Source organism: Pseudorca crassidens, chromosome 4, assembly GCF_039906515.1.
Source record: "Pseudorca crassidens isolate mPseCra1 chromosome 4, mPseCra1.hap1, whole genome shotgun sequence".
In the NCBI taxonomy this organism is placed as follows: domain Eukaryota; kingdom Metazoa; phylum Chordata; class Mammalia; order Artiodactyla; family Delphinidae; genus Pseudorca; species Pseudorca crassidens.
The window spans coordinates 22,647,389-22,674,086 of NC_090299.1; the positions used below are offsets into that span (position 1 = coordinate 22,647,389).

Below are 26,698 nucleotides of genomic sequence, written 5' to 3' on the forward strand. Positions count from 1 at the left end.
GCAAGAATGCCCCCTCATATAGGAGAAATGATGTATATGTACACAAATAACCATGCAGTGAGGTAGGTGTTAGGTGATATACGAGACAGATAGGGAACAACTGGAACTGAGTAAATACTAATTCTACCCCTGATATATCACTAAATAAATAATTGCATTTTACGTCCTTCACTGTTAGTGTTAGATAATTCTTTATTATTGTTAATGTAGCATTGTGTGTGTGTGTGTGTGTGTGTGTGTGCTGGTTTTAAGAGTAATAGACATTCAATGTAGACATATTATAAAAATCAGACAAACGTGACAAAGAAAATCATCTTTAATCCTGTTATCTAGGGCAACCATTGCTAACATTCAGCTGAATTCCTTCTAGTTTATTTCCATGCTTGCATCTAATTTTCTAACAACATACTTTTTCACTGAATATGTCATGACTGTTTCCCATGTCATCAAAAATTATTATACAATGTGTTTTTTAATGGCTGAATGTATTCCACTATGGGGGGAACATAATTTGCTCTTTTAATATTCCCACCCCTGTTGTTGGACATTTAACTTCATTCATCCACTTATGAAATATTTTGTTAGCACCTGTGACATGCCAGGAACTCTTCTTAGTTTGAAGCTATAGAGTAAATAAAACACAAGACGTACATGCTGTCTTGGAACTTGCATTCTAGAAGCAAGATAGACAGTAAAATGATGAATGAAATTAATTGGTCCTATATCTAACAGAACTACTCACTTAGACTTTACAAGCTTCAAAATTAATCTTTAGGCCTTCTCCAAAAAGGTTTAGCTTACTCCCAAATCTCTGGAATTGGCTGAGACATACTGACTATTCCCACAGGATTCAGATTCAGGCTAGACAGCAGTCATAGTACCTGCCTCTTCCAAGCTTTTGCTGAAAGGATAGCCCTTAGGCAGCCCATTGCCCAGTCATAGTGTAGAATGGAGATTGGAGGTAGTTGTGAGGTGCCCATAGCCAGGAGCACTCAGTTCACAACAGGCCAGGGCTGATATTGGCTGACTCAAAAAAGTAAGCTGGGACAAATAGATTCCCTTGCTTGGGAATTTGATCTGCGACACCATAAGAGGATGAGAAAATTAGCAAGTTAGAATTGAAGCTGAATGTTGTATGGAAAACATTTGATGCAGTCACATTGGGTCATGTGTAAAATTAATTAATGAGGGCACAGAAGCCATAAAGCAAGCAGCACTTTTGAGGCAGACATGTAATATATAGTCAGTAGTAGAAAAACGAGACACTCAGACACGTGAAAAGCACCTGTTGTGTTGTATTAAAGCACTAAGGCAAGATCAAGATCAGTAATTCTCATTTTTATGGGCCCTGAAACTGCCTTAGACTCAGCATTCTGGAGTCCCACACTTCCATTATTTGAGGTAACTTGAGTGGGTCTCTAGTTCTTACAGCCAGAGGAACTCAATGAAAACAAATCTTTATACAGAAGAGACAACTACATATGTGAAGAGCAGTACACAACAGTACATAATTCAGCCCCATCTAACTCATGATACAGGTTTTACTTATGCTTTTGATTCAAGAATTATCTTACCAGGACCCAGATGTCCTTTCCTTTCAGATTTATTGTGTTTGTTTTTGGTATCAGGCCATTAGAAAAGTCAGTTTCTCTTCCTTAATATGTGTTAAATAAAAACTAGGTATAAGGCATCATGTTTAGGCACTGGGATGATTTTGGAGATGAAAGACACATTTTCTGCCACAAGAAGCAAAGAGCCTAACAGCAAACCCACAGTCACAATGCAAGGTAGTAGGTACTTAGGAAGAGTCGGCAGAGGATGCTATGGGAACACAAGAAGGTACTTCTAAACCAGAGCAGAGAATGTTTCCTGAGGAAAGTGACCCTTAAACCATCCTTAAAGGATAAACAGGAGTTACCTCTATTTTAAACTCCAGTTCAAGCTAGAGTTCTCTGGTCATTAAGAAAAAACATTCATTCTCACTGGTTTTTAAACAAATCTCACTGCAGATTTGGACTCATTTTCAATTCTGATACCTTGACCATAGGTCCACAATTTCTATAGCAGTTTTTGGTAATCTTCGATTACCAAAATTATTTCTCCATTTTCTTCCTCTGCAGTATTTCCCAAATTTGCCTGATCATAAGAATCACCTAAAGCTCATGATAAGTATGCAGGTCCCCAAACTGTCCCCTGCAGGTTCTGATGCATTAAGTCTGGACTTTTTTTAATCAGTTGTCCCAGGTAATACTCATTATTAGACATGTTCAGGAATTATTTTTCTACTATCCAAAGTTGTTGTTATTATTAGCATTTATTTTTCAATAAAGAGTTTTCTGTTATCACAATGTTTTCCAGGATTAGTAAATAAGGAAAGAAAGAAACATAAAATTTCCCATTAAGAAAAAAAGCTGTTTTCTTTTAGATGAATTCTATAGATAAGCACACATAAGCCATATACATGTAAATTATAGTTTTTAAAAAAATTTCAGTGTGGGTTAATTTCTATTTATACAAGTTATCTTGTATGAATTCTGTTGTTTTACTTTCATTGTAATTCACTCATGTGTTACCCAGTTTGAAATAGTCAATTCTACTCACCATGTGTAATTGTAATTAGAGAGATACAATTTAGATTTAGCTTTCAGGGATTTGGGTAGGAGGGTATGGAGGGTATGGTGGATAGATGCTATATCAAATTGAGAAACAATAGAGACAAAAAGTGTTTAATGAAACATGGGCATAAGGGGATTAGCTACTGTTTGTATGGGATGTTTAACAGTTTGACGAAGGAAGTATAATATTGCTCTGCTGTCAGGGATTTGCTCCACTTGAATTCCAAACAAGTGTGGTAAGAGCATGAATCTTGTGGCAATCCACAACTGTTCTGGATTCATAAGTAAAGTAAGCACTGACTTTATTATCAAGCATGTTGGAGGGAGGCACAGATATCGGCTGTTAGGGACTCAATACCTAGAGTCTGTTTATTGAACAAGAGCGTAAGCAAAGACTCAGACATTTTGTAATTAGAAATAAGAACACTGGAGAAGGAAGGGACATCCTTTTTCAGAGCAACAGAATATAATATGGCTCCCAAAAGAGGAACAATCATGTCTAATTCAGAACTATTCCATTTGTCACACTGCTTAAGTATTATCACATTTACCTAAGACAGGTGGAACTGGAAACTCACTTTAAAATGGACAATATACTCTTTAGTAGTGGTTTGGTTTTTTTTTTTGTATAAGTATATATGTCATAAATTTATAGGGTTCTGTTTATTGAGGGCAGGTGCAGTCACTGTGAATTAGTATTTTTTTGTCATCTTCATAAGTTTTAGTTCTTAGTACCCATCTATATATGATTTTATGTAGGTATGTAAAGTAAGTAGACTCTTTCTCACTTTTTTAAAGTATATACAAGGGTACTTGGAGCATATGAATTGATCAAGAATATTGTGTGTGGGTGTATTACATGTTTGTGTAGAAATTTTGTGCTTGTGCGTCTATAGCTAACAGTGACTCTGGGGTAGTTCTAGTGGCTCTCTCCCCTGGTAGATCCATAAGGTAATTCATTACCTTCCTGAATTAATCAACAGACACTTCAGGGCCTGTTACTTAGCCTGATGTGCTCCAACACCTGATTCAGTACACTGACAGACAGTGTCCATTTCTGGGGGGCAGAATCAAATTAGCAAAGACAATTGAAACTGATAAATAAAACCAAAATTTCATCCATTAGTTTAAAATGGAGAATTATACATTATAGAGGAACTGAAATATTAAAATATATACAATTGGAGGGTCCTCTCCTGGTTATCAGGTTAAGTGGGAAGTATTCACCAACTGAAAGATTTATAAAATTGTGCTGCAAATTACTGTTCTAGTGAGTACAAGTTCTTATGATGGACATATTCTTTTCCTATAGTAGGATTTATATAGGAAAGCAAACTATATTCAGGAAGTTGCTGGTTGAGTTTAGAATCAGAAAGGGAATTAGAAGAATTGAATTCTTAGTGGTCCCAGGCTCAGATAGCCTGATGGGCCCACCTCTCAAATGCACCTGAACCTCAGCGTCTAATAAAATCTCTGCATCCAACCCACAACCAAGTTGTGTGGCCTGTGACACTGGAAATACTCATTTGGAAAAGGCCAAGGTTTTCTCTCTCTTATGCAGTGCTAACATTGTCTTTGAAGCTCTTTGTATTAAATTTCCAAGGTTGACACTTTTTTCTTTAGCAGTGAAAAATACTTTGGTAACAGTAGAACATTTCAGGCCAGAGAGTTACTCTGTTTAAGGAACATACTTATCTTTGCTGTGATTTATTCTAGTTTAACTCTGAGAGATACTTCGTTGTAACCACCTCTCACCACAATACTGGTAAAAGTTATTGGAATACCTTGATATTATGTTGACATATAGGAAGAAAATGTAGAAGCACATTAAATAAAATCCTGCTTATATTTTCATTTTCAACTCATTCAAATATATTTGAATATATTTAAAAGCCATATGTATATTTCTAATGCACATCTACCTTTTTGAAGTAAACAGCAAACTCATTCAGCATTCTCAGAAAATGATACTTCTGATCGAGGCCTGGAGTATTACTAAAGCTCACAATGGCTATCTTTCAAATCCACTATAATTAAAATTCTCATCTTTCTTGCAGCTTTGATTCCATCAAGGGTTTCTCATTCTCATTCTGGCCTAAGAAGAGTGTCATCTGCCAAATTACTAGTATGCCTAACTGCACCTGGACCTTTCTTAATTTTAATACAAACTTTATCTAAACATTTAATTTTGGGATGGAGAATTCATAGGAAACAAACCACTACTCCTCACTCTGTTCTGCAAAGCAAACATCACTAGCTAATGATAGTAATCTTTCCTTGGGTAAGACTTGGGCTGAGTCTAGAAGTGGGCTTCTTAAACCACAAATCTCTAGGGAACTACAGTTGTTTCCAAAAATCATGGTTCACATGCCAGATGAAGTTAATTTGGATTCCTTGCATGTCTTATGGTGTCTAAAAAGACCTGTCATTTATTTTGAATACCAGCATTTATCTGAAAGTAACTGTCTACTGAAAGTTTTCTGAATCAGAAAAGAACAAGTTCGTGAAGTTTTTTCTCCCCTTTATTCCCTGTGGATCTCCTCAGCAAGACAAACAAAATTGCCAAATGTTATTGATAAAGGCCTGAAAAGTAGCAAGGTTTACTAAACGTTTAAAGTTTGTTCAGTTAGTTTAGTCCAAATCAGTATCCAAGAATAACATAAGCTTTACCACAAGATCTTTTTTCAATTAAGAAAATACTTTGGTGTTTAATTAGTAAAAAATATAATATTTATTGTAAGTCTACTGAACATGAATGATCTTATTTTGAATTTCTTCCATGGTAAATAAAACTAATTTGGTTTAGAAAGTTTTGAAATTATAATACCACCAGGAATTTCTTAAGTGCCAAAGCAACTATTGGTTAAAAAAATCAAAGAGATGATTACTTGTTCACAGTTGCTCTATGATGAAAGGAAATATAAAACATCAGAATTTTATAGATTATAGATTAAAGAATCTTAAAATTATTGATGAAAATGTTACCATATTAAGAATATTTTAACGGAATTTTCAGTTCATCATTAGGCATTAGTTTAATTCTTTTGCCTGTGTATTAGTGGCTGAATTGATAAAAAAAGAGAACAAAACCATATGAGATGATTCCAAAGATACTTCCATTTGTTAAGAATAGAAAAGTTAGAAGAACCAGATTATTTCTGATATATAACTCAGAATTATTTATATTTTTGGGGGGTATGAAGAAGTTTATTAACTTCAAACTATGGTGAGTTTTGGATAGACATCTTGATTTTGCCCAAAGATGAGTTACTCTTACTTCTATCTCATTTTCTAGGAGCTGAGAAATAGATAGCTATTGAATACCAGTAGATAATGAAAAATATCTGAAATTTTACTTGCAAGACCTGTAAAATTAATGTCAAGAGAGGGGTCTTTCAAATTTTATTCTCTTTATCCCTCTCTTATCTAACTTTTATGCTGATAGAATTTTTTTCACATTTGGAAAATTACATTTTTTTTCATCTTGACTATTGCTAACATCAGGGACAAATTTACTATAAATAAATACAGCTTTACTTTTTATGTCAGTGATCTTCAGAAGGGAAATAAAAATCCCTTCTTTTCCTTATACACCTTACTTCAGTTAGTTCATTTTCTATGCAACTTTGTAATACTGGCCTCAAGCAGAAATACGTACAAATGGTTTATTTGGGAGCTGGCACCCTAGTATTAAGAAGTAAAGGAGGAAGAACAGTAGCCCAATAAAACAGGCTGCTCTGCCCTGGCCTGAGATGCAGCAAGATAAGATCTAATGTGAATGTTCCAACAGTGACCCTATTTGCTTATCTAATTCCTCTCCCATTTTGCTTCTACTTTTATTTTAAATAAGAAAAAAATAGAATAGTCACCTAAATGGAAAACTGGTCCCATTGGGAACTGGAGAGTTTTATAGGTGAAAAATCTTACTCTGCATAAAAGCAAGAATCTCTAAATTTTGATCACTTTCCAACGCAGAGGAGGGTTTGCTAGAGCACTTCCTCGGCTCTTCCGTAAGTTCCTCATGTCATTACTACTTGTAGAATTAGTTTGCCCCCATTACTAGATGTGGTTCCATTTAGTTTTTAACTACTGTTTTAGAACTGAAACTTCATCTTGATTGGCTGATAACCACCAAAACCCTGGCCTCTTTGTCATTTGCCCTGTCATTTTTCATTATTTATTTGGAGAATAACTCAAAGTACTTACTGGGTTGAGGACCACAGTGAAGAAAAGTTCACCTCCTTGGATACTCTTGTCCAGCTCTTTAGGACCTCCTGGATATTCTTTATAGAAAATTGTGTGAGTGAAAAGCCCACAGGTTTGTCTTGGAAGAACCTGAAGGAAGAATGAACAGGTAAGGAAAAATTTCCTTTCAACCAATTAATATGTTGAAACTTAGCTTTTTCCCTCATGGAAAATAATGTACAAGCTGGTGTCATTATTCAACTCTTAACTAACACCCCCAAAGTTCTTCACAATGTGGGAAAGTGGGGATGACATCACTACAGCAGGAATACTGAAGAGAGTGGAAGAAATATGTTAAAACTAAGATAGACTTTGAATTATTTTAGCCACTTATCTATTTTAAATCTCCAAGTCATTACTTCTGTTATGAAGCCTAGTATGTTCCAGCATCTTAAGAAATAAAACAAACAAACAGAAAGTAAAAATTAGACTTTAAAAATACTGGACTTGCCTGTGCTACATTGTAATTCTAGTAGGCAAAATTTTTAAGGATAATACTTCTATCAAATTCTACACATGCATTAGAAAATGAAGTCAATTATTAACTTAATGTGATTCTTAGGAAATGACATTTTAAATTAGAACAGATATTTGAGACACAAATCATAGTTCCTGTTCTACTCTGAAAGGACTACTGTAGGTTGTAGTAATTGCCCCGAATTCTAAGTCTGAAGCCTGCCAGTTCCAAAAGTAAGAAAGAGATGATGCATTTGGTTAATAATTTTTATAAAATGTCAGAAACAAAATGATAAAAAGGCCACTCAGTAAAAAGTCTTCTTTTTGTCCTTTGTGTATAAAAGCCATTATTTACTTCAGTTATACATATTTGTGATAAGGATTTTTTTTCAAATTCTTACAGCTTTCCTGGTGAAATATCAGTACAATTATAAAAGAAGGGGTGAACAAAAGCTGTGCAAGATGGTACAAACTTTAGCTAAATTTTATATAATGACTTCTTTATGACCTGCATTTGTCATTACACCCTTGAAGTAGCAGAAAATGAATTAGTATACTTTGGAGGGATACAAGTTTTATAGAATCTTACACAGGCAGGTCTTCTGTTTATTGTCCTAAGCAAACGGATCGTCATTTTTTTTTTTTTTTGTCTTGATTCTTAAAGCACAATTGATTCAGTAAGTGCTTTCAAAATATTACCTGTACAGGAATCCCCATGCTTTGCAACCTCCTAGAAATATACTGAATATGTATTTAATACATTTCAATCTAGTCCTTGGAAAGTTTTCTTAGAAAACATAATTCCCAGCTCAATCAATAAGCTACATATTCAGTGTAAATCAAAACTGTATCTATCCTATTTATTTTGGTAAACTGGTGAAAGTTATATCCTTAGAAGCTATTTTATCTTGATGAAATCATTCCAAGAACTTCAGTTTAATTGCAGAGTATTAGCTCTGATGATGTTTATGTTTAAAAGCATTATGCATTCTCATAATGTTATGCACAAAATCAACAACAACAAAGAACTAAGTGCAGAGGTATTCTAACTGAATCAGATATATCCCCTAACAATTCATGAACATGTAATTTCCTGGAAATTAAGTTTTACATAGCAGTTATTTATTTAACAAACACTTATTCAAAATTCTTTGCAAGTCCAGGTGGGAGAATACAAAGATATAGCCTTTATATTCTTGAAGGATTTAAGGTATATTGGGATAAAGAGAAGTACCCCAAAGCTAAATAATGAAATGCCTACATGTAATTAAACGCCAGGTTAGGTTTACATTTTAACGTGCATGATTCTGAATCGCTTTTAGGATTCAGTTTGAATATCTTGCTTGAAAAACTATGGCAACATACAGAGCCAACTTTGGGATTTGATTGCCTAGCTGATTCTATGCAAAAGGGAGAGAGAAGTGAAAAGAAATTTGAATTTCATTTATTTCTCAAATTATCTGAGTTTGAACAGAGGGAAGAGGAAGTGTCAGGCTTTACCCTGCAACTCTGGGGAGGATCACACTTGCTGAGAGGATGAGAGTCACCATGAGCCCTAGGATGGTCAGTGGACCACCAAAGGAGGCTGAGGAGATCATCAGAGTGTAAGAGGGTCATATTGCATTGCCTTGCTCCCTAAATCCAATGCTACGGGACACTGAACATGTTCCTTGAAATGGCTCTCTTGTGTTAGAGAAGGAGTAAGAGAGGTTTTAGTCATTCTGCTGTGAACTGCTCTCTAGAACTGTTTCTGGGAGTGTAATGCTATCAAATTCAAACTTTGAGATGTTGATGAGCCCCTGGAAACCTTATAGCTCCTGACAATAACTAGGAGATGGTTATGAAAGCCATAGTCATAGGAATCTCGGCCAGTGGACCTAAAGCCAATATCCTGTACATAGGGCTTGAATCTAGCTTTTATGTTCCTAATGGAGTTATACAAGAGGATGTGTTATAGGAATTCAGAGGAGAATAAGATCAGTGTAGGCCTGACCTAGGTATTGAGCTGCTATATATATACCAAGGTGCTTTACATTAAATTATATAAGATATGGAACTTGATACTGAGGCATAAAGGGAATAGGAATAGGTAGAGAGTGATCAGAAAGTGGTCTTTCAAGGTGGAAAGAATGACAAAGGCATAGACACAGTGATATTGCTGCAGACCTTTTTGTCTGGAGTGAGTCTGTGTTAGCTACGGGACAACAGGAGATGGAAAGGTAGACAGTTTAAATTGTTTTCAGGTCCCTGAAGAGCAAGTTAAGGCGTATGGAAACAACTGGAAAGAATCAGGTTAGGAAGGCAAGATGAGGCAGCATTTTAGGGTTAAAAGGTTGGCACTTTCCATGGTATGGACTGCAGTGAGTGGTGGATAGAAGCCGTAAATAAACGAAGTAGAAACCAGCACCATGGTTTACAAATGAAAGTCAAGGTAGTGAATTAGGCTGTGGGAAAGGAAGTGAAATTTAAAAATATTATGAAGGAATTATTGACGGAATGTAGAGACTGATTGGAAATGGGGGGTCAGTGTGATGTTCAAATTGCAGAACTGAATTAGAGATAGCAGGACCAATAGCTAGTTTGAAGGGAAGATAATAAGTTTCATTTAAGGCCTTGTAAGTTTGATTTGTGAGTAGATCATCAAAACCCAGTTCCCCTCATTCATACAACAGGGTATGGGTGTGATCTAAGGAACTTTTGTTCCTCAGTTCCCTGCTCTTTTTTCTTTGCAGTCTCTCCCTAGGAGGGCATATTGGCTATTGTGGTCTCCACTTACAACTCTATTAGGATGACTTCAAGCCCTGTCCTCTCTAACTACACATCAACTTGGAACATTTCCACTAGGAAATGCTCATACAAGGGTCCACAAAGCAAACAGAGTTTCCACGGATTGCTGCATAAGTGGAACCTCAGGGACAGTTCCCTCAAAACAGGAAATCTGTTAGAGCCTTTAATACCTGCCAGATGCATGCATTTATAATACAGGTAAAATATGTTTTCAGGAGAAACAAAGATGAACATATGTCGTGGGACATATCCAAGCAAGTTTTCTGACACTACAGAGAGAAACAGAAACAAAAGAGAACACCATTGAATAAAGTCCTTGGAGACTTAAGTTTATTATTCTAAGACTGCATATGATTTAAACATGACAGGAGAGTACTGGCATACTTTTAAATTATAATATAACCCAAGTCAAAAGACTGGCAGCTTGAGGCACAGTGAGTTCATTTTCAGTAAGGAGGAATGGCAGGTGGGATAAAATGTGGCCATTATGTCCCCATATAGCATTTACAACAGTTTTTATTGAGGGAAAAGTTAAGGTGGAAGTTGATCCAAGTTCATTATCCTATCTGTAGTAATACAAATGTCATTATCCAATCTGTAATTTTTGCTGACATAGGAAAACTGTCTGAAAAGAAGTCAGTTACACCTAATTCTAGAAGGTAGACATCTGCTCAAACACAGTTTGACAGTGTTATGGTGCCTGACCACATAGTGTTCTGTGTGGTGTTCCTTCCCAGTGTGTGTCTAAATCAGGAGGCCTACTCCTAACTTCACCAGTGCTCTGTAGATTTTCTGATTTCGGAAAAAAATTAGGATTTAATTACTTACTTTGAGAGGTCCCACAAAGTATTAGGTAATAATATATCTTGACAATATACATTTGTCACCAGTGTAAAAACACAAAACAAAATAGAGAAGCTTTGGAGAGAATTCGACAATGGATAGAAATGACTTCATTAACATCATCTCTCATTTGTACTCTATATTATGATCTGTTAATGATTATGCAGGACATGTGGCTTCTTGTTGTAAATAGTTTTTTTTTTTTTTTTTTTAGTCTGATATGATAGAGGACACAGCCCGGCAAGAACGGCATGGTTTATATATAGAGAGATGGTGTTAGTTTTACATGCTAAATAACTTTTTGAAGAAATGATGGCTTCTGTAAATTATCTGTAAGTTAGATGTCATGTTTCCTTAGTATTTTAACGTCAGTGCCTGCTTAATAGCAATCATGTCAGTAAAAAACATTTTAAAGTTTTATTTGAAGAATTGAAAAGAAGTGACTTTGATGAAAACGTCCTTTGCTTGCGTATGAAAAATATGTTTCCTGCTGCGTGGAGCTTTTCCTTCTGTTACACTTTTAATATTTAGTTATTCTCTTTTGTTCTTTCTTCAAATGAGGAATTAAGTCTGGCAGAATGAGGTCTACCCTACGCATACCAGAGGAAGCTCACCATGATGTTTTTGTGGATGAAGCCCCTCCGGTATCTAGCTGGTTTCAGGTGTGGGTATTCTTCAGTGCTGGTGATTCTAATATTCCAAACCTTCTTCCAGGCCTCGTACAGCTGAATGTGTACAGGGTAGACGCCCGAATGGTGAGGGGCCACCGCGTAGCCCATGTCAGTAGGAATGCCATGCTCCTAAGGCCAAGCAAATGTTAGTTAGCATGTGGGAAGATTTATCTGGTTCCTATTTTTATCCCAGGATTTTCAAATGTACTATAAATACATTTGTTTCACTCCATCATTACTTAATTGTATGGCAAAATTTAAAGTGATAAACATTAAGACTTCTAGACTTCATGAGGCCTGATAGCCACTCCACCAGTTTTGATGATGATACATGTGTGTTTAAGAGGTGATGGGACAGGACTAGTGCTTTTAATGAATAATGTGAAGGCCTGCATTCAGTGCCTCCTGTCACAGTCACCCGTGACTCACCTATCTTCACGATCTCAGTAAGTTAAACGACAAACACTCGTTACAGACAACACTCAGCACTCCCCACGAAATAAAACCAGCATTTCTGAAGGGGCAGAACACATTCTGCGTTCGCTAGACTTGCTAACAGGATTTTATTTTGTCTATAGCCCAGTTTCTACCAAGTTTGCCATGTTTCTATTGTTCCCTCAGCAAGAGGGCCGGTGATAGACAACGTTCCCTGCCTCGTTAGAAGCACACACTTTTGATTAGAAAATGTGGTAAAATTTTATAGAGCAATTTTCTTTGAAGCCAAAGCCCTGGTTATAGTGAAAGGAGAAGGTACTGAATGAGCCCAACAATCTGGAAATTTAGTTGATTTGAAATCCAGCTTTAGTATATAAAATGAGTCCAGTTTTAAAAAGTCATTTCAAAATTACTCTCTCTGTATATAAAATGAGTCCAGTTTTAAAAAGTCATTTCAAAATTACTCTCTGTCTCTCTCTCACTACTTCCTCTATTCACTTGGTCCTGACCAAGTCTGGAAATTCTGAAAATAAATCTACGTGACAACTAGACTATTTTGGAGGGGACTTGGGAAAAGTTTGTGTAATTGTGATTATTCTTCTTCATTTGAGATGGTCCATTAGTCCTGATAAAGTCTCTTTAGCATAAAAGATGAGATGTCTTTTATTAAAAGAACACTCATGGTGTCAGTAGTAGACATGTATTTTTTCTCCTGAATAATATTTTACTTTTCTATCTGTATTTTTCAACTGCTTTGTATTCTTCTAAAGTTCTTCTAAAGAACTTTCTTCTAAAGAACTTCTAAAGTTCTACCCAAATAGACTTCCTCTGACTTGGTCATCGCTTGTCTTCGTGCCAAAGTGCAATTTCACATACAAAGAACCATAGTATTAAGCTGCGAAACGCACTGAATTGTAGAAATATGGATATGGAAGAAGTGGAAAAGGCATGGCTAGCTTTGTTTTTCAACCTAAATAACAGGAGGTGAAGGAAGTGTATGAGCACTTGAACGCAGGAGGAACAAGGGTTGCCAATCATTTGTCATTACCTAAGTATCTGTCAGACTCCTTCAATACGGCATAAAAGGCTCACAACCAACCTAACATAGCCGATCTCCTGTCAGCATTCATCCTCCCCACCCCAGTTTCTGATGATTTCTTTCATGTCTTTGCTGTACACTGTACATATTGTCCACCCAACTGGAATGCCCCTTTCCTCTTATCTTGTAAACTGTTCATCATTCAAAACTCATCTCAGACAGTTGTAGTTGAGGATGCTGGAAAGGGGAGATGCCACACTGTTGCTATGAGGAAGAGAATGGGTGGAGTAGATTATACTTGTGTTCCTGAAGGGTGAGAGGGAAGCTTCATGTTCTTCATTTTATTTTCATCTTTGTTAGAAATTACCATAACTAGGCAATTATTGTTATAATTTAGAATTTCACTACAAAGTGAATTGAAATATCTCATTGCTTTCTTTCCCCCCTGTTTTTAAAAACTAAGGCAATTTTTTTCAACTAAAAATTACTTACCAGCACATACTTTGTGTTAGAAAAGGTCAGTGAAGTATTCATCTAAAGTGGTTTAAGAATAGGGGTGCAGTGATAATGGAACAGTTGAAAGAAAATGAATTTCAATCACAGAAATTTAAAGAAAAATTGTGAAGAATTATGGGTTATCAGTTTTTAAAAGGGTATAGGAAGAAGCAAGAATGAAATTCACCATGACAGGAACTACATTATAAAATTCAAATACCTCCAAATTTGTGAGAAATTATGCTGACAGAAAGCTCAAGGTAGTTTTAAATACCTGTAAGTGGTCAGCTATCTCTTCAGAACACTATGTAAGAAAAGGACGGTCCAGCACAGCAGAGACATTTCCCTTATTTTGGAATATTCCCAAATATTTGCAAACCATCATATACACAATTTGTGTTTTTCTTTTTAGCTTTTAACACTAAAGAAATACTGAGGTTTTTCAGTCTCATCTTTTATTTGTGTGCTGGTGCATTGTGGCACAGTGGCGGAAAACTCCCCTCCTGGAGTCAAACACAACTGGCTGTTTCACTCTTGCATTTACAACCTGTGTGGCCTTTGGAGAATGATTTATGACCCCTAAGCCTCATAAGAGGTTAAGAGGAAATTAAATAATGTAATACACGGAAAGCATTTAGTGCAGTTCCTGAAACATGATACACATTCAATGAATGTTGTTTATTATTGTCGTCATTGCTGGCCTGCCTCCATTGTAAAATAAGCTTTCGTCCTACTTAGCTCAACTCTAACGTGGAAATTATGAAAATACTGGGCCACCCTTTTTTTCAGTAAAAGAAAAGGGTAGATCTGGGGATTCTCCCTTGTGAGGCTTCTGTGACTTCTATCCCACTATCCCTTCTTGGGCCCGCTTTCCTCCTGATCTAAATACCCGCAACCATGTGCCTCCGGCTTGTGAATCACTTAACATTAGCTAGTAGCTGGTCTCTTTTAAATGAGATGCAGGCAACATAAATCGGCCCCCAAATTTTCATTCAATACCAGAGAGAACACCTGAAATCTTACTGGGTAGAAAAGTTGGGGCTAAGATTGCAGGTCTGTATGTTCCGGGATGCAGACTACTATGTTTCAGAAGATTTAGTCCCAATGCTAATTTCTTTTCTTTTAATTTTTAAATTATGTTTTAATTTATTTATTTAGTTTTGGCTGCATTGGGTCTTCGTTGCTGCGCGTGGGCTTTCTCTAGCTGCGGTGAGTGGGGGCTACTCTTCGTTGTGGCGTGCGGGCCTCTCATTGCGGCAGCTTCTCTTGTTGTGGAGCACAGGCTCTAGGTGCGTGGGCTTCAGTAGTTGTGGCATGTGGGCTCAGTAGTTGTGGCTCGCGGGCTCTAGAGCGCAGGCTCAGTAGTTGTGGCGCACAGGCTTAGCTGCTCCGCGGCATGTGGGATCTTCCTGGACCAGGTATTGAACCTGCGTCCCCTGCATTGGCAGGCGGATTCTTAACCACTGTGCCACCAGGGAAGCCCTGTAATGCTAAATTTTTGACTGATTATTCTCTTCCAGATTTTTAAATTTGAAATTAAGTACATTATTATTTTGGAATTGGGGGCAAAAAGTTTAAAAGAGTAGATATTTTAGCTTAAAAAGTTAATTCTCCTTATTCTTTTTATGAATCCTTGATTGAAACTAGCATCTTAGATCTAGGAACTCTGTAACCTATGTAAAAACTTCCCTAAAAAAGGAAATGGACCAAAAAGACTAGGGAATATGGCTATTTACTATAAAATGTATGTTAAATACTTAGAACACAAGTGGGATTAATTATTCTCACAATTGAACTCTTCATCTCCACCTCGCAGCTCTACCAGAAATGCTCTTTCCCCAGGGTTCCTCCATGCCACTAGATGACGTATTATCAACCAACTAGTTGCCATATCAAAAAGATAGAGGCTATTCTTGACACCTGTTTCCTCATTCTCTCCTAAATCTAGTTCATTATCATGTCCTGTCAGTATACCTCTAGTATAAATCTTAAATCCATCCACTTTTCTCCAGTTCTATCATCATCATCACCATCACCCTAATCCAATCTACCATTTTATCCCCTGGCCTTCAAGCATAGGCTCCTAACCATTCTACCCATTTCCTCTCTTGCCTGCTTCCAATCCATTCTCTACATAGCAGCCAGAGTAATACTTAAAAGACCCGAATATGACCATGTGACTTTCTACTCAAAATCCTTCCATGGTTTCCCCTTGCACTTAAGATAAGATACAAAATTCTTAGGGTGGTCATGAGCCTTGCATGGTATGACCGTGCTTATCTCTCTTGCCTCATTTTGCACTACCCTCCACCTTTCATTGTATTTTAGTTACATTAATCTTTTCCCAAAACTCACCAAGCAATTTCCTACCTCAGCATCTTCCCATATGTAGTTTTCCCAGACTGGAATTTCCCTACTCCAATTCTTCACTTAGATAAATTTGGCACCTCTTTTAGGTACTTTATTCTGTGATACCTTCAGAGAAGCTCCACTGACAAGTCTCAGTGTAAATGAAGTCCACATTAAGACTTCTCTTAGCAGCATTCATTTGTTTTTCATGGTACACAGCACAGTTTGTAAGTGAATATTGCTTCATATAATTGTTTTTTAATGTCTCTCTTCCTCATTAAACAATAAACTCCGTGAGTTCTGGGTTCTGTCTTATTCATTGCTATATGGCCAGTGCCTTGCCAACAATAAGCAGTCAACAAATATCAGTGAACAACTGTGTGAACTGATTCTGACTACCTTCCTCTCATTCTGATGTTCACTTTCTCAATTATCTCAAACTGTCAGTTCATCTGCAGAATGGACATATGGTAACTCACAGAGAAATTTAACATCTAGATAAGTAATACTTGAAAACACTTTTGAGACTGTAGTTAAAAATGATTCAAGTGAAAAACAGACACTTATTATTATGAATTTATATTTAAATTATACTGTATAGAATTAAAAATTGCAAGATTTTCCTAAATTGTGTATTCAGATGTTTCCACATGGAGAATGTGAAGATAACACAATTTTATCAAGCAAAGAGTGATATTTGATATTCAATAATGATATTCAAAATTTCTTAGAAAAACTAAAAAAAAAATTGCCATTTAGGTATTTGAGAAACACAGTAACTTCATTCCTGAAGAAATCATTGTTTTTTACTATCCTTGATAATATTTCTTTATTTAAATTCTTGCTAATTATCAAGAATGATACTTTACTTTAATATTTTTCTCTATTTCAATCTTTCTAAAGAGGACATTTTAAATTTACACTAATGACCTGAAGATTTGTTGCCTATTTCCATATTTCTCAGATTAGCAAGAACACAAACTAATGTAATAAAAAAAATGCTCAGTGATAGGAAGTCAAACAGACATTCTATACTCTACAGTAGAAAAAATCTAAAACTTCATTACCACATAATTTCAAAATACTTCTAAATGCTTTCCTATAGTACATTTGGGTTAGAATGTCCCATTTCCTCAGTATGTAGAAGTTCATGCTTTGGTTAACTATCTTGTAGTATTGAGAATTTACATTTACAATTAAAAATGGGCTTGCAATAAAGTTTCCCAATGTTTATATTGGTGGTATATTTTGGAGTTGTTTCTAGAAAAAATTGCTTTTTAAAAATAGATTTTTAGGCCGCCCGGCCGCCCCCAGCCCGACTCCGGCCGTCGCCGTCGCCGCCGGGGGGAGGAGGGTCATGATCCAAAGGAACCAGAACAGTTGAGAAAACTGTTTATTGGTGGTCTGAGCTTTGAAACTACAGATGATAGCTTAAGAGAACATTTTGAGAAATGGGGCACACTTACAGATTGTGTGGTGATGAGAGACCCCCAAACAAAACGTTCCAGGGGCTTTGGTTTTGTTACTTACTCTTGTGTTGAAGAGGTGGATGCAGCAATGTGTGCTCGACCACACAAGGTTGATGGGCGTGTAGTGGAACCAAAGAGAGCTGTTTCTAGAGAGGATTCTGTAAAGCCTGGTGCCCATCTAACAGTGAAGAAAATTTTTGTTGGTGGTATTAAAGAAGATACAGAAGAATATAATTTGAGAGACTACTTTGAAAAGTATGGCAAGATTGAAACCATAGAAGTTATGGAAGACAGGCAGAGTGGAAAAAAGAGAGGATTTGCTTTTGTAACTTTTGATGATCATGATACAGTTGATAAAATTGTTGTTCAGAAATACCACACTATTAATGGTCATAATTGTGAAGTGAAAAAGGCCCTTTCTAAACAAGAAATGCAATCTGCTGGATCACAGAGAGGTCGTGGAGGTGGATCTGGCAACTTTATGGGTCGTGGAGGAAACTTTGGAGGTGGTGGAGGTAACTTTGGCCGTGGTGGAAACTTTGGTGGAAGAGGAGGGTATGGTGGTGGAGGTGGTGGCAGCAGAGGTAGTTATGGAGGAGGTGATGGTGGATATAATGGATTTGGAGGCGACGGTGGTAACTATGGCGGTGGTCCTGGTTACAGTAGTAGAGGAGGCTATGGTGGTGGTGGACCAGGATATGGAAACCAAGGTGGTGGATATGGTGGCGGTGGTGGAGGATATGATGGTTACAATGAAGGAGGAAATTTTGGAGGTAACTATGGTGGTGGTGGGAGTTATAATGATTTTGGAAATTACAGTGGACAACAGCAATCAAATTATGGACCCATGAAGGGGGGCAGTTTTGGTGGAAGAAGCTCGGGAAGTCCCTATGGTGGTGGTTATGGATCTGGTGGTGGAAGTGGTGGATATGGTAGCAGAAGGTTCTAAAAACTCAGAAGAAAAGGGCTACAGTTCTTAGCAGGAGAGAGAGCAAGGAGTTGTCAGGAAAGCTGCAGGTTACTTTGAGACAGTCGTCCCAAATGCATTAGAGGAACTGTAAAAATCTGCCACAGAAGGAACGATGATCCATAGTCAGAAAAGTTACTGCAGCTTAAACAGGAAACCCTTCTTGTTCAGGACTGTCATAGCCACAGTTTGCAAAAAGTGCAGCTACTGATTAATGCAATGTAGTGTCAATTAGATGTACATTCCTGAGGTCTTTTATCTGTTGTAGCTTTGTCTTTTTCTTTTTCTTTTCATTACATCAGGTATATTGCCCTGTAAATTGTGGTAGTGGTACCAGGAATAAAAAATTAAGGAATTTTTAACTTTTCAAAAAAAAAAAAAAAATAGATTTTTAGAGTGCCTTTCTTAAAAGCTATGGCTGTTTGAGGTATTATTTCACGTAGAAAATAATACATTTTTCCAGATAATAGGAGCTTGTTTGGAGTGGAATTAGAACCTTTTCACTAAAAGACACATGCATACACATACACGTATGCATGTACATAACACATACACACACAGTATGTGAAGAAAACAATTTTTTTTTTTTTTGCGGTACGCGGGCCCCTCACTGTTATGGCCTCTCCCGTTGCGGAGCACAGGCTCTGGACGTGCAAGCTCAGCGGCCATGGCTCACGGGCCCAGCCGCTCCGCGGCATGTGGGATCTTCCCAGACCGGGGCACGAACCCGTGTCCCCTGCATCGGCAAGCGGACTATCAACCACTGCGCCACCAGGGAAGCCCAAGAAAACAAATTTATGAAACTATGCCCTTGAATTTGAGAAGCATTTTAAATCTTCTAAAGACTGTTTTCCTAAGGTAATACTGATGAGCCACACATGAATTTTATGAGAAACTGTGGGGCCTCTGGCACTTAAAGGAGTCCTCTAGCAGTTGCTGTGACTCGGGAGAAGTAAGAAATGGCAGCGATGGTGACCCAATGTACCTAAAGTTACTATTTGAAGGAGTCTTACTTCCTTCTTCATCTAGGACAAAACCAGGCAAGTCAGGATTTATCTTTAGGTTAGGGAATTAGGTTTGGTACTGAATGCTAAGAGTGTAAATATTAGAATATGTTCCTGTGATAAATGGAAGTACTTCTGGCGTGGTATGAAATGAAAGATCCTGAAAGAAATAATTACCTTAGTATAAGAATCTGATTTTTCATTTTTTTCAACTGTGAAATAAAGGGGCTGTACAAGTAGTCACTAAGATTCAGATTTAAAATCCTGTGTTTCTTTGACATAATCTTTGTGCTTTTAGAAGCAGTCATATTTGGATGCTAAATATAAATGCACTATTTTTAATCCATGATCCAATCTTAAAGTAACATGTGTACTTTTCTTCCTACATATTTAAGTAAGTGATAATGCTCTAAAATGTGATAGGCATATTTACATAAATTTGGTTAATATTTATAGAACTGGCCCCTAGATTTCTTTCTAGTTTTTTTTTTAAACAGGGTGCTCTTTAATTCATAATATAAATTCTGTTTGCCAGCTGGTATGTGAAAAATCTGCAGTGATGATCATGTTGTTTTTAATAGATTTGGTTTAAGAGTTTAAAATCATCCTCTGTTGGCAGCTGTTGTATAATTAAAAAGCTGGCTGGTCTTCATCATCTCTGGTTGCTGGGAGGTAAGCCCTAAATCCTTTGAATTTTCTAAGTTATAAGAATGTCTTGTTATTCATGGTGGGTCCCTGAGACCAAAGATCTGAGTTTATGTTAACAAAATGACTCAGTTCAGAGTTTGGCCATGCCAGAAAGACCAACCATTCAATTAGAGAGTTGGGGCTTTGAGCTAGTTTATATCAGCCTGACCTCTAGGCAGGGGAGGAGAGTTAGAGATTGAGTTCAATCATGCAGTCAGTCAGTCATCATGTCTATGAAATGAAACTCCAATAAAAACACTGAACGTCAAGGCTGAGGCAAGCTTCCCTAGTTAGTGATATTCCTATGAGTCCAGAAGCCCCAGGAAGGTGATATTCTTTGTCTCACAGTTTGGATTTTAAAAAAACATGGCTACAGTAACAAAAGGTACAGAAGTCTTTGGATAAAGGTGTTAATAATGAGATCTTGTGAAACAGAATGTCATTACAGTAACTCATAAAACAGAAGTATGATCTCGTCACTCTGAAGTCAATCAGATCTGGAGAAGAGTCTGTAGTGTTTGATTAACTATATAGTGAGAAAAGAATCTTATTTTTCCCATATTCAAAGAGATTCCGGGAGGGAGGGATGGATTGGGAGTTTGGGATTAGCAGATGCAGACTATTATACATAGGATGGATAAACAACAAGGTCCTATTGTATAGCACAGGGAACTATATTCAATATCCTGTGATAAACCATAATGGAAAAGAATATGAAAAAGAATATATATGTGTATAACTGAATCACTTTGCTGTACAGCAGAAATTAACACATTTTAAATCAACTATACCTCAATGAAAGTTTTTAAAAATGTAAAACAAAGTCAGACCCATGACAATAAATGATCAATATCTATCGGGGAATCTTGGGGATAGGGAACAGTTTAGTATCGTGGAGGAAGCACAAATTTAGAAGTCCTGGGCTCAGTCTCAGTGATGCCCTTCATTAGTTGTAGAACCTTGGGCAGGTTATACAACTTCACCAAACCTCAATTTCTTTATTTTCCAAGTAGCGGTAATAAAACAAATTATCTTACTGAGATGTAGAGAATGAAAGATATAAGCAACATTATAGGTCAAGTGCAATTTAATTTCCTTTCATCTTATTAATATTATTCTGTTATTGAAACAACAAGTAAAACACGGGAACAGAGGTAAACTCAGAATCCTTCTACCATCACTTCCAGCCCCTGCCAAAACTAAGGATTCTTATTTAAGAGAAGACATCCCTTAAAAGAAGACACACGGGACTTCCCTGGTGGCACAGTGGTTTAGAATCTGCCTGCCAATGCAGGGGACACGGGTTTGAGCCCTGCTCCAGGAAGATCCCACATGCCGGGGAGCAACTAAGCCCGTGCGCCACAACTACTGAGCCTGCGCTCTAGAGCCCGCGAGCCACAACTACTGAGCCCACGTGCCACAGCTACTGAAGCCCGTGTGCCTAGAGGCTGTGCTCTGCAATAAGAGAAGCCACCGCAATGATAAGCCCCTCGCACCACAATGAAGAGTAGCCCTCTCTTGCTGCAGCTAGAGAAAGCCCGTGTGCAGCAATGAAGACCCAACACAGCCAAAACTAACTAAATAAATAAATAAAAAGAAGATACACTCTCATTATCAGCCTTATCTAAAAAAAGTTTTACCAAACAGTATACATTTCTTCAGGAAAAAGTAATTGATATTATGTATAAAGTAGGAGCTATAAATATCCTTGGTGACTCCTTTCCCCTTCGTAGACAAGTTCATTTGTATCATTTTTTTTTTTGCAAATGAAACAACAAAGGATTAATCTCCAAAATATCATTTTTTAATAGACTCCTCATATAAGCGATATCATACAATATTTCACTTTGTCTGACTTACTTCACTCAGTATGACAATCTCTAGGTCCCCAAACTTATGGTTATGGGGTGGGGGTGGAGGGGGAGAAGGGATGGTTAGGGAGTTTGGGATTGACATGTACACACTGCTGTATTTAAACTGGATGACTAACAGGGACCTACTGTATAGCACAGGGAACTCTGCTCAATATTATGGAACAATCTGAATGGGAAAAAATTTGAAAAAGAATGAAAAAATCCTTGGTGAGGGCTCCCCTGGTGGCGCAGTGGTTGAGAGTCCGCCTGCCGATGCAGGGGACACGGGTTTGTGCCCCAGTCCGGGAAGATCCCACATGCCGCGGAGCAGCTGGGCCCGTGAGCCATGGCTGCTGAGCCTGTGCGTCCAGAGCCTGTGCTCCGCAACGGGAGAGGCCACAGCAGTGAGAGGCCCGCGTACCGCAAAAAAAAAAAAAAGAAAAAAAAAATCCTTGGTGAACCATAAATTTGATAAGGCCATAACAATGACATCAGCAAAAGCCCTTTCTTGACACTACATCTTCCCCTTCAAGTACTACCCCAAGTTAATAGCTGAATTATTTGAAGAACTTTAATGAAATTTAGTAAGCCAAATGCATTAAGAAATTTCAGAAACACGTGTAAAAACATCAAATTACTATGTTGTGTAACAGGAACTAAAATGGTGTTGTAGGTCAGTTATATTTCAAAAACAAACAAACTCATAGAAAAAGAGATCAGATTTGTAGTTACCAGATGTAGGGGATGGGCAGGAAAGTAGTTAAAAGGTACAAACTTCCAGTTACAAGCTAAAGGAAGTACTAGGTATATAATAAACGACATGATAAATATATAATGAAAGTTGTTGAGACAATAAATCCTAGGAGTTCTCATCCCAAGGAAAAACATATTTTTTCTAATTCTTTAATTTTGCATCTATATGAGGTGATGGATGTTAGCTCGCTGTGGTAATCATTTCATGATGTATGTAAGTCAGATCATTATGCTGCACACCTTAAACTTATACAGTGCTGTGTATCAATTATATCTCAATAAAACTGGAAGAAAGAAAAAGAAGTTCCAGAAACGAAAGTTAAGCTAATAATTCAGTACCAAGACAAAAAAAGGTTTACAAAAGGTATGTATACTCAGCTTTAACCTTCATTTTAACTTGTAACCTCGCAGAAAGAGTTATTTCGGGGAGAGTGACAGATTTTCTTCTAGTCCTCGCTAATAATTATGTAGTTTATTTCAAGTTAGTTTCATTTAACAGAGCATGCTGTTTTCCTCTCTTAGAGTTCCCTTCAAATTTTTGAATTATCCTCATAGCTTTGTTGAGTGTCTCATAACTAAACACATCTCTAAAGGGTGTGCTTTTTTAAGAATACTCAAAAGAATTATGTAAACACTTGTACTTTGCACAGGCCAGGTTGAGTTTTTTGAATTGCTAAAATTTCTTCAAGTAAACACATGAAGGAGTTTGTAGAAATGTAAAAAAATGAATCTACGAAGCTTTATTTTTTTATGCTGTAGCAAAATAACTGAAAATGAAATTATCTAGAGACATAGTGGAGGAATTGAAGGGTTTAGTCTAATCCAGCTTTCTCAGATTTTGAAGCCATGAGTTTAACATGGACCTTTGGGGTCCTTGAGAGGTAATAAACCTATAAACAATTTGGACACAGGCTCAAATTCCCAAAGTATTTGCAAACACATTTAATCTTTCTGAAAATATATAAAAGGTTGATTAGACTAGGAGTCTTTAAGTGTGCATGGTATTAATTTTAACTGAAGTAATATTACTGACAGAATAGAGAAGTTGATATTGATCTTTGCTTGTTATCACTATTACATACCCTCTGGTATTTATAATAGCCGTCAGGACAGTGATGTTGCACCGTATTTGTGTGATGGTTGCACAAACACAAGAAATGACATGAATCATATAAACAGCGACTGAAAAGAAAAACATTGTAAAAAATTGTAAAAAAATTTGTTTTAAAAATATAACTCTGCAGGAAGTAATATTCTGGTTGTGAGGTTTTTGTAACAGCAATCAATAGCAGTATCAGTGGCATGGCAACTTTCAATTCCCCAAACCACGTTGGTTATGGGGGCTTTGGAACTTGACAGACCTGGGATCAAATCCTTTCTCCAGCTTTCACTGGCAAGGTGATTTTAAGAAAATTACATAAGCTCTCTGAGCCTCACTTTTTGCATTTTAAATATGGGAATAACTAGGCTCACAGGTGGTTGTGAGGATTAATTGAGGATAGATGCGTGGAAAGCACTAAGCACAATGTCTGGTAGATATCTGGAGTTCTCTTCCTACATTTCCTCTGGAGAGTCAAGACTCACTCACTGAAATGCAAGGTTCTGTTTCATGTAGGGAAAACAGGATAATAGGATTTCAAGTTTCACAGTTTTCCCTGATATGAGCATAAACTAAAGGAAAAGAATGCGGAATTGGGGAGACTAGTTTGCATGCTGCTGCAATGATCCAGATGTGGGATAAAAAATTTGAAAGTGGAGTGGGGATGGAAAGTTTTGAAATGGAGTAGGATATGGTACAAAAGGAAGAATTCACAGAAACTACTGAATGATCGGGAACTTGGAGTGGAACATACGAAAAAGCCAAAGCAGACACAAAGTTAGCAGTTGTGAGGATTTTACTTTCATTGATTGATTAATCATCTTCAGGGGTAACATTCAAAATATTTACCAGCCAGCATGCCATCTACTGATCAGTCAAGACCTGTTGCCAGCTGTAGAGCTGGAGCTGGATGTTGGAGACCACAAGCCAGGCCCCTTCAGTTGGGAGGTTTGCGACATGCGCCGGGAGGTTCTGAGGTGGTACTGGGGGTATTGACGCTTTTCAATATTGTAATAACTGGCATTGACACACCAGTACTTTTCAGTTTAATATTAACCCTGATAATATATCCCTTAGTGTTCTCTTCTATTTCCTGCCCTCTCCAAGTTCCTTCAGATATTCTTTTTGTGAAGTAAATTATATACTTCACCATATTGGCCATCCTGCTCTGAACAATGGTTAGTGTCTTTCTTAACTGTGCAGTTTGCATTAGTCCAGAAGTGGTCTAGCAGCTCAGACTAGACTTTGTGCATCCTGAGTTGAGCTCTATTTCTATTAGGACCATTAGAATTATACTTTGTTTTCAGTATCAATAAAATGAAAATCTAATGTCCCTTTTTTATAAAGTGCTTCTCTGAAGTAAAAATGATAACATTCATTCATTCTCTAGCTGGCAAGCAAACTAATCAAAGGATTATTATATATTCCTTAAGCCAGCAAGTCTTTCAATATATTTTAAATTATATTTGATACTATAATTTTTATTTCCATTTTAGAAAAGTTAATGTGCTCACTCACCTAAAGAGTTGCATAACTGATACTAGACATTTCAGCTAATGTAAATTAGTGGGTTCTGCTGAACTTGGAAAAGAGGGGGGAAAAGGACACTGTTTGAAAGAATAATGATAATACAATCAAAAAGTACAATCCTGGGCAAGACTTTATGTTTTCAGGATCGGGAACATTGTTTCACTACTACCAATTTTAATGGTATTGTCTGTAAACAGTGCTAAGTATCATTGATATTGGCAATGAGTTCTATGATAAAATTTCTACTAATTATTTTATCTCTAAAAATTAAACTACCATAATTCACTAAAATGTAAATCCAGTTCTCCAACTGAGAGTATATATACTGATGATATTTTTTGAGGTTTAAATGCAATAAGCTACTTTATTTTTCCAATGGAATTTAAAAAACTGTATAATAGATATTTCTACTGTGTTGTAGGTCAATAATTAACATTACAATCTTTGCCTCAAAAATGGTACCTTTCAAAAAAATCCCGTTGAAATTTCATTTTAATTAGCCCATATTTGATAACTAAAAATATTTTTCTAATCAACCTCTAAAGCTGTATTTCCTGATGGCTGTAATCATCAAATGCAAGTTTGCTTAAAGGATTTGTTTGACCTTCCACAGTAAGCAATTAGACAGAGCTTTCAAAGTAAATTAAAACAGACATCAAATTCCCTTGTGAGACAGAAGTGTCCACATTGTGCAAAAGGATTAATAGGTCAGATGTGTTTGCTAAAACTCAATGAAAATAGCATGTGTTTGGCTGTAGATGGTGATAGAGAAGGCCCAACCAAAGAGTCTTACATCAGAGTCTCAGATTCTCTGAGCTGGAAAAGTATTTAAGTGTCCTCTAACTCAATCACTCATGTGAATATTACATTTTATCCGTGGCCTCTAGTCTTGTGTGAACACCCAGTTGCTTCTTTGTATGTCTTTCAGTTCCTTCATTGGGAAACACGCATGCTCATCTTTAAATTTAGAGCTTCTGAGCTGGTGGAAAAAAGCAGAACGTGACCCAATTTAGAAATGCAATATCAGCACAATACTGCTGGTTCTTAGATCTAGTGAGACGAGAGTTGAGGCAGAATTCCTCCAAAATAGTTTCTTTGAATAAGAGTAGACTCTATATCCATACATGATAAATGATAGTCATGTGGAAACTTCCTCAGATTCAGTTGTTTGTCTCCCTTCCCAACATTGTAGAACCTCTGCCTACTGTAGGGAACCTTTGGGAACCTAAGGGAAAAGTTGCCCTATTAGTTCCACCTCTAGCACTCAATTCCTCTTATGTTAGCAGAATTACCAGATACCCCCTTGGATTACCAGGCAAAAGAGAAATCTAGACTTACACATGTGAATTGGTTTGGGAGTCTAGTGAGGAAACTTGGAGATCACAATTTATGCAATTTTAG

At 36.9% G+C, this 26,698-nt stretch overlaps 2 protein-coding genes across 4 annotated transcripts in view; one reads left to right on the plus strand and one right to left on the minus strand.

Annotated features, from left to right (window-relative positions):
• The window catches only part of LOC137223463 (bifunctional heparan sulfate N-deacetylase/N-sulfotransferase 3), a 155,184-nt gene that overhangs the window by 58,022 nt on the left and 70,464 nt on the right, over positions 1-26,698 (minus strand). For all 3 annotated transcript variants that reach the window (XM_067735205.1, XM_067735206.1, XM_067735207.1), the window contains exons 5-6: positions 11,561-11,746; positions 6,822-6,950 (exon numbers count right to left, since the gene is read on the minus strand). In XM_067735205.1, coding sequence (XP_067591306.1) covers positions 6,822-6,950; positions 11,561-11,746 — 315 coding nt within the window. The remainder of the gene's footprint in view (positions 1-6,821; positions 6,951-11,560; positions 11,747-26,698) is intronic.
• Positions 14,484-18,733, plus strand: LOC137224114 (heterogeneous nuclear ribonucleoprotein A3-like). Its single transcript, XM_067737112.1, has 2 exons — positions 14,484-14,549; positions 17,223-18,733. Exons 1-2 carry the CDS (start codon positions 14,484-14,486, stop codon positions 18,351-18,353), a joined length of 1,197 nt encoding a protein of 398 aa, XP_067593213.1. The 3' UTR covers positions 18,354-18,733.

Coding starts and splice junctions, on each gene's coding strand:
- LOC137224114 (XM_067737112.1), top strand. CDS start 14,484: ATGTGCCTCCGGCTTGTGAATCACTTAACATTAGCTAGTAGCTGGTCT. Junction 14,550..17,222: donor CTCTTTTAAATGAGATGCAG/GCAACATAAATC, acceptor TTTTAAAAATAG/ATTTTTAGGCCGCCCGGCCG.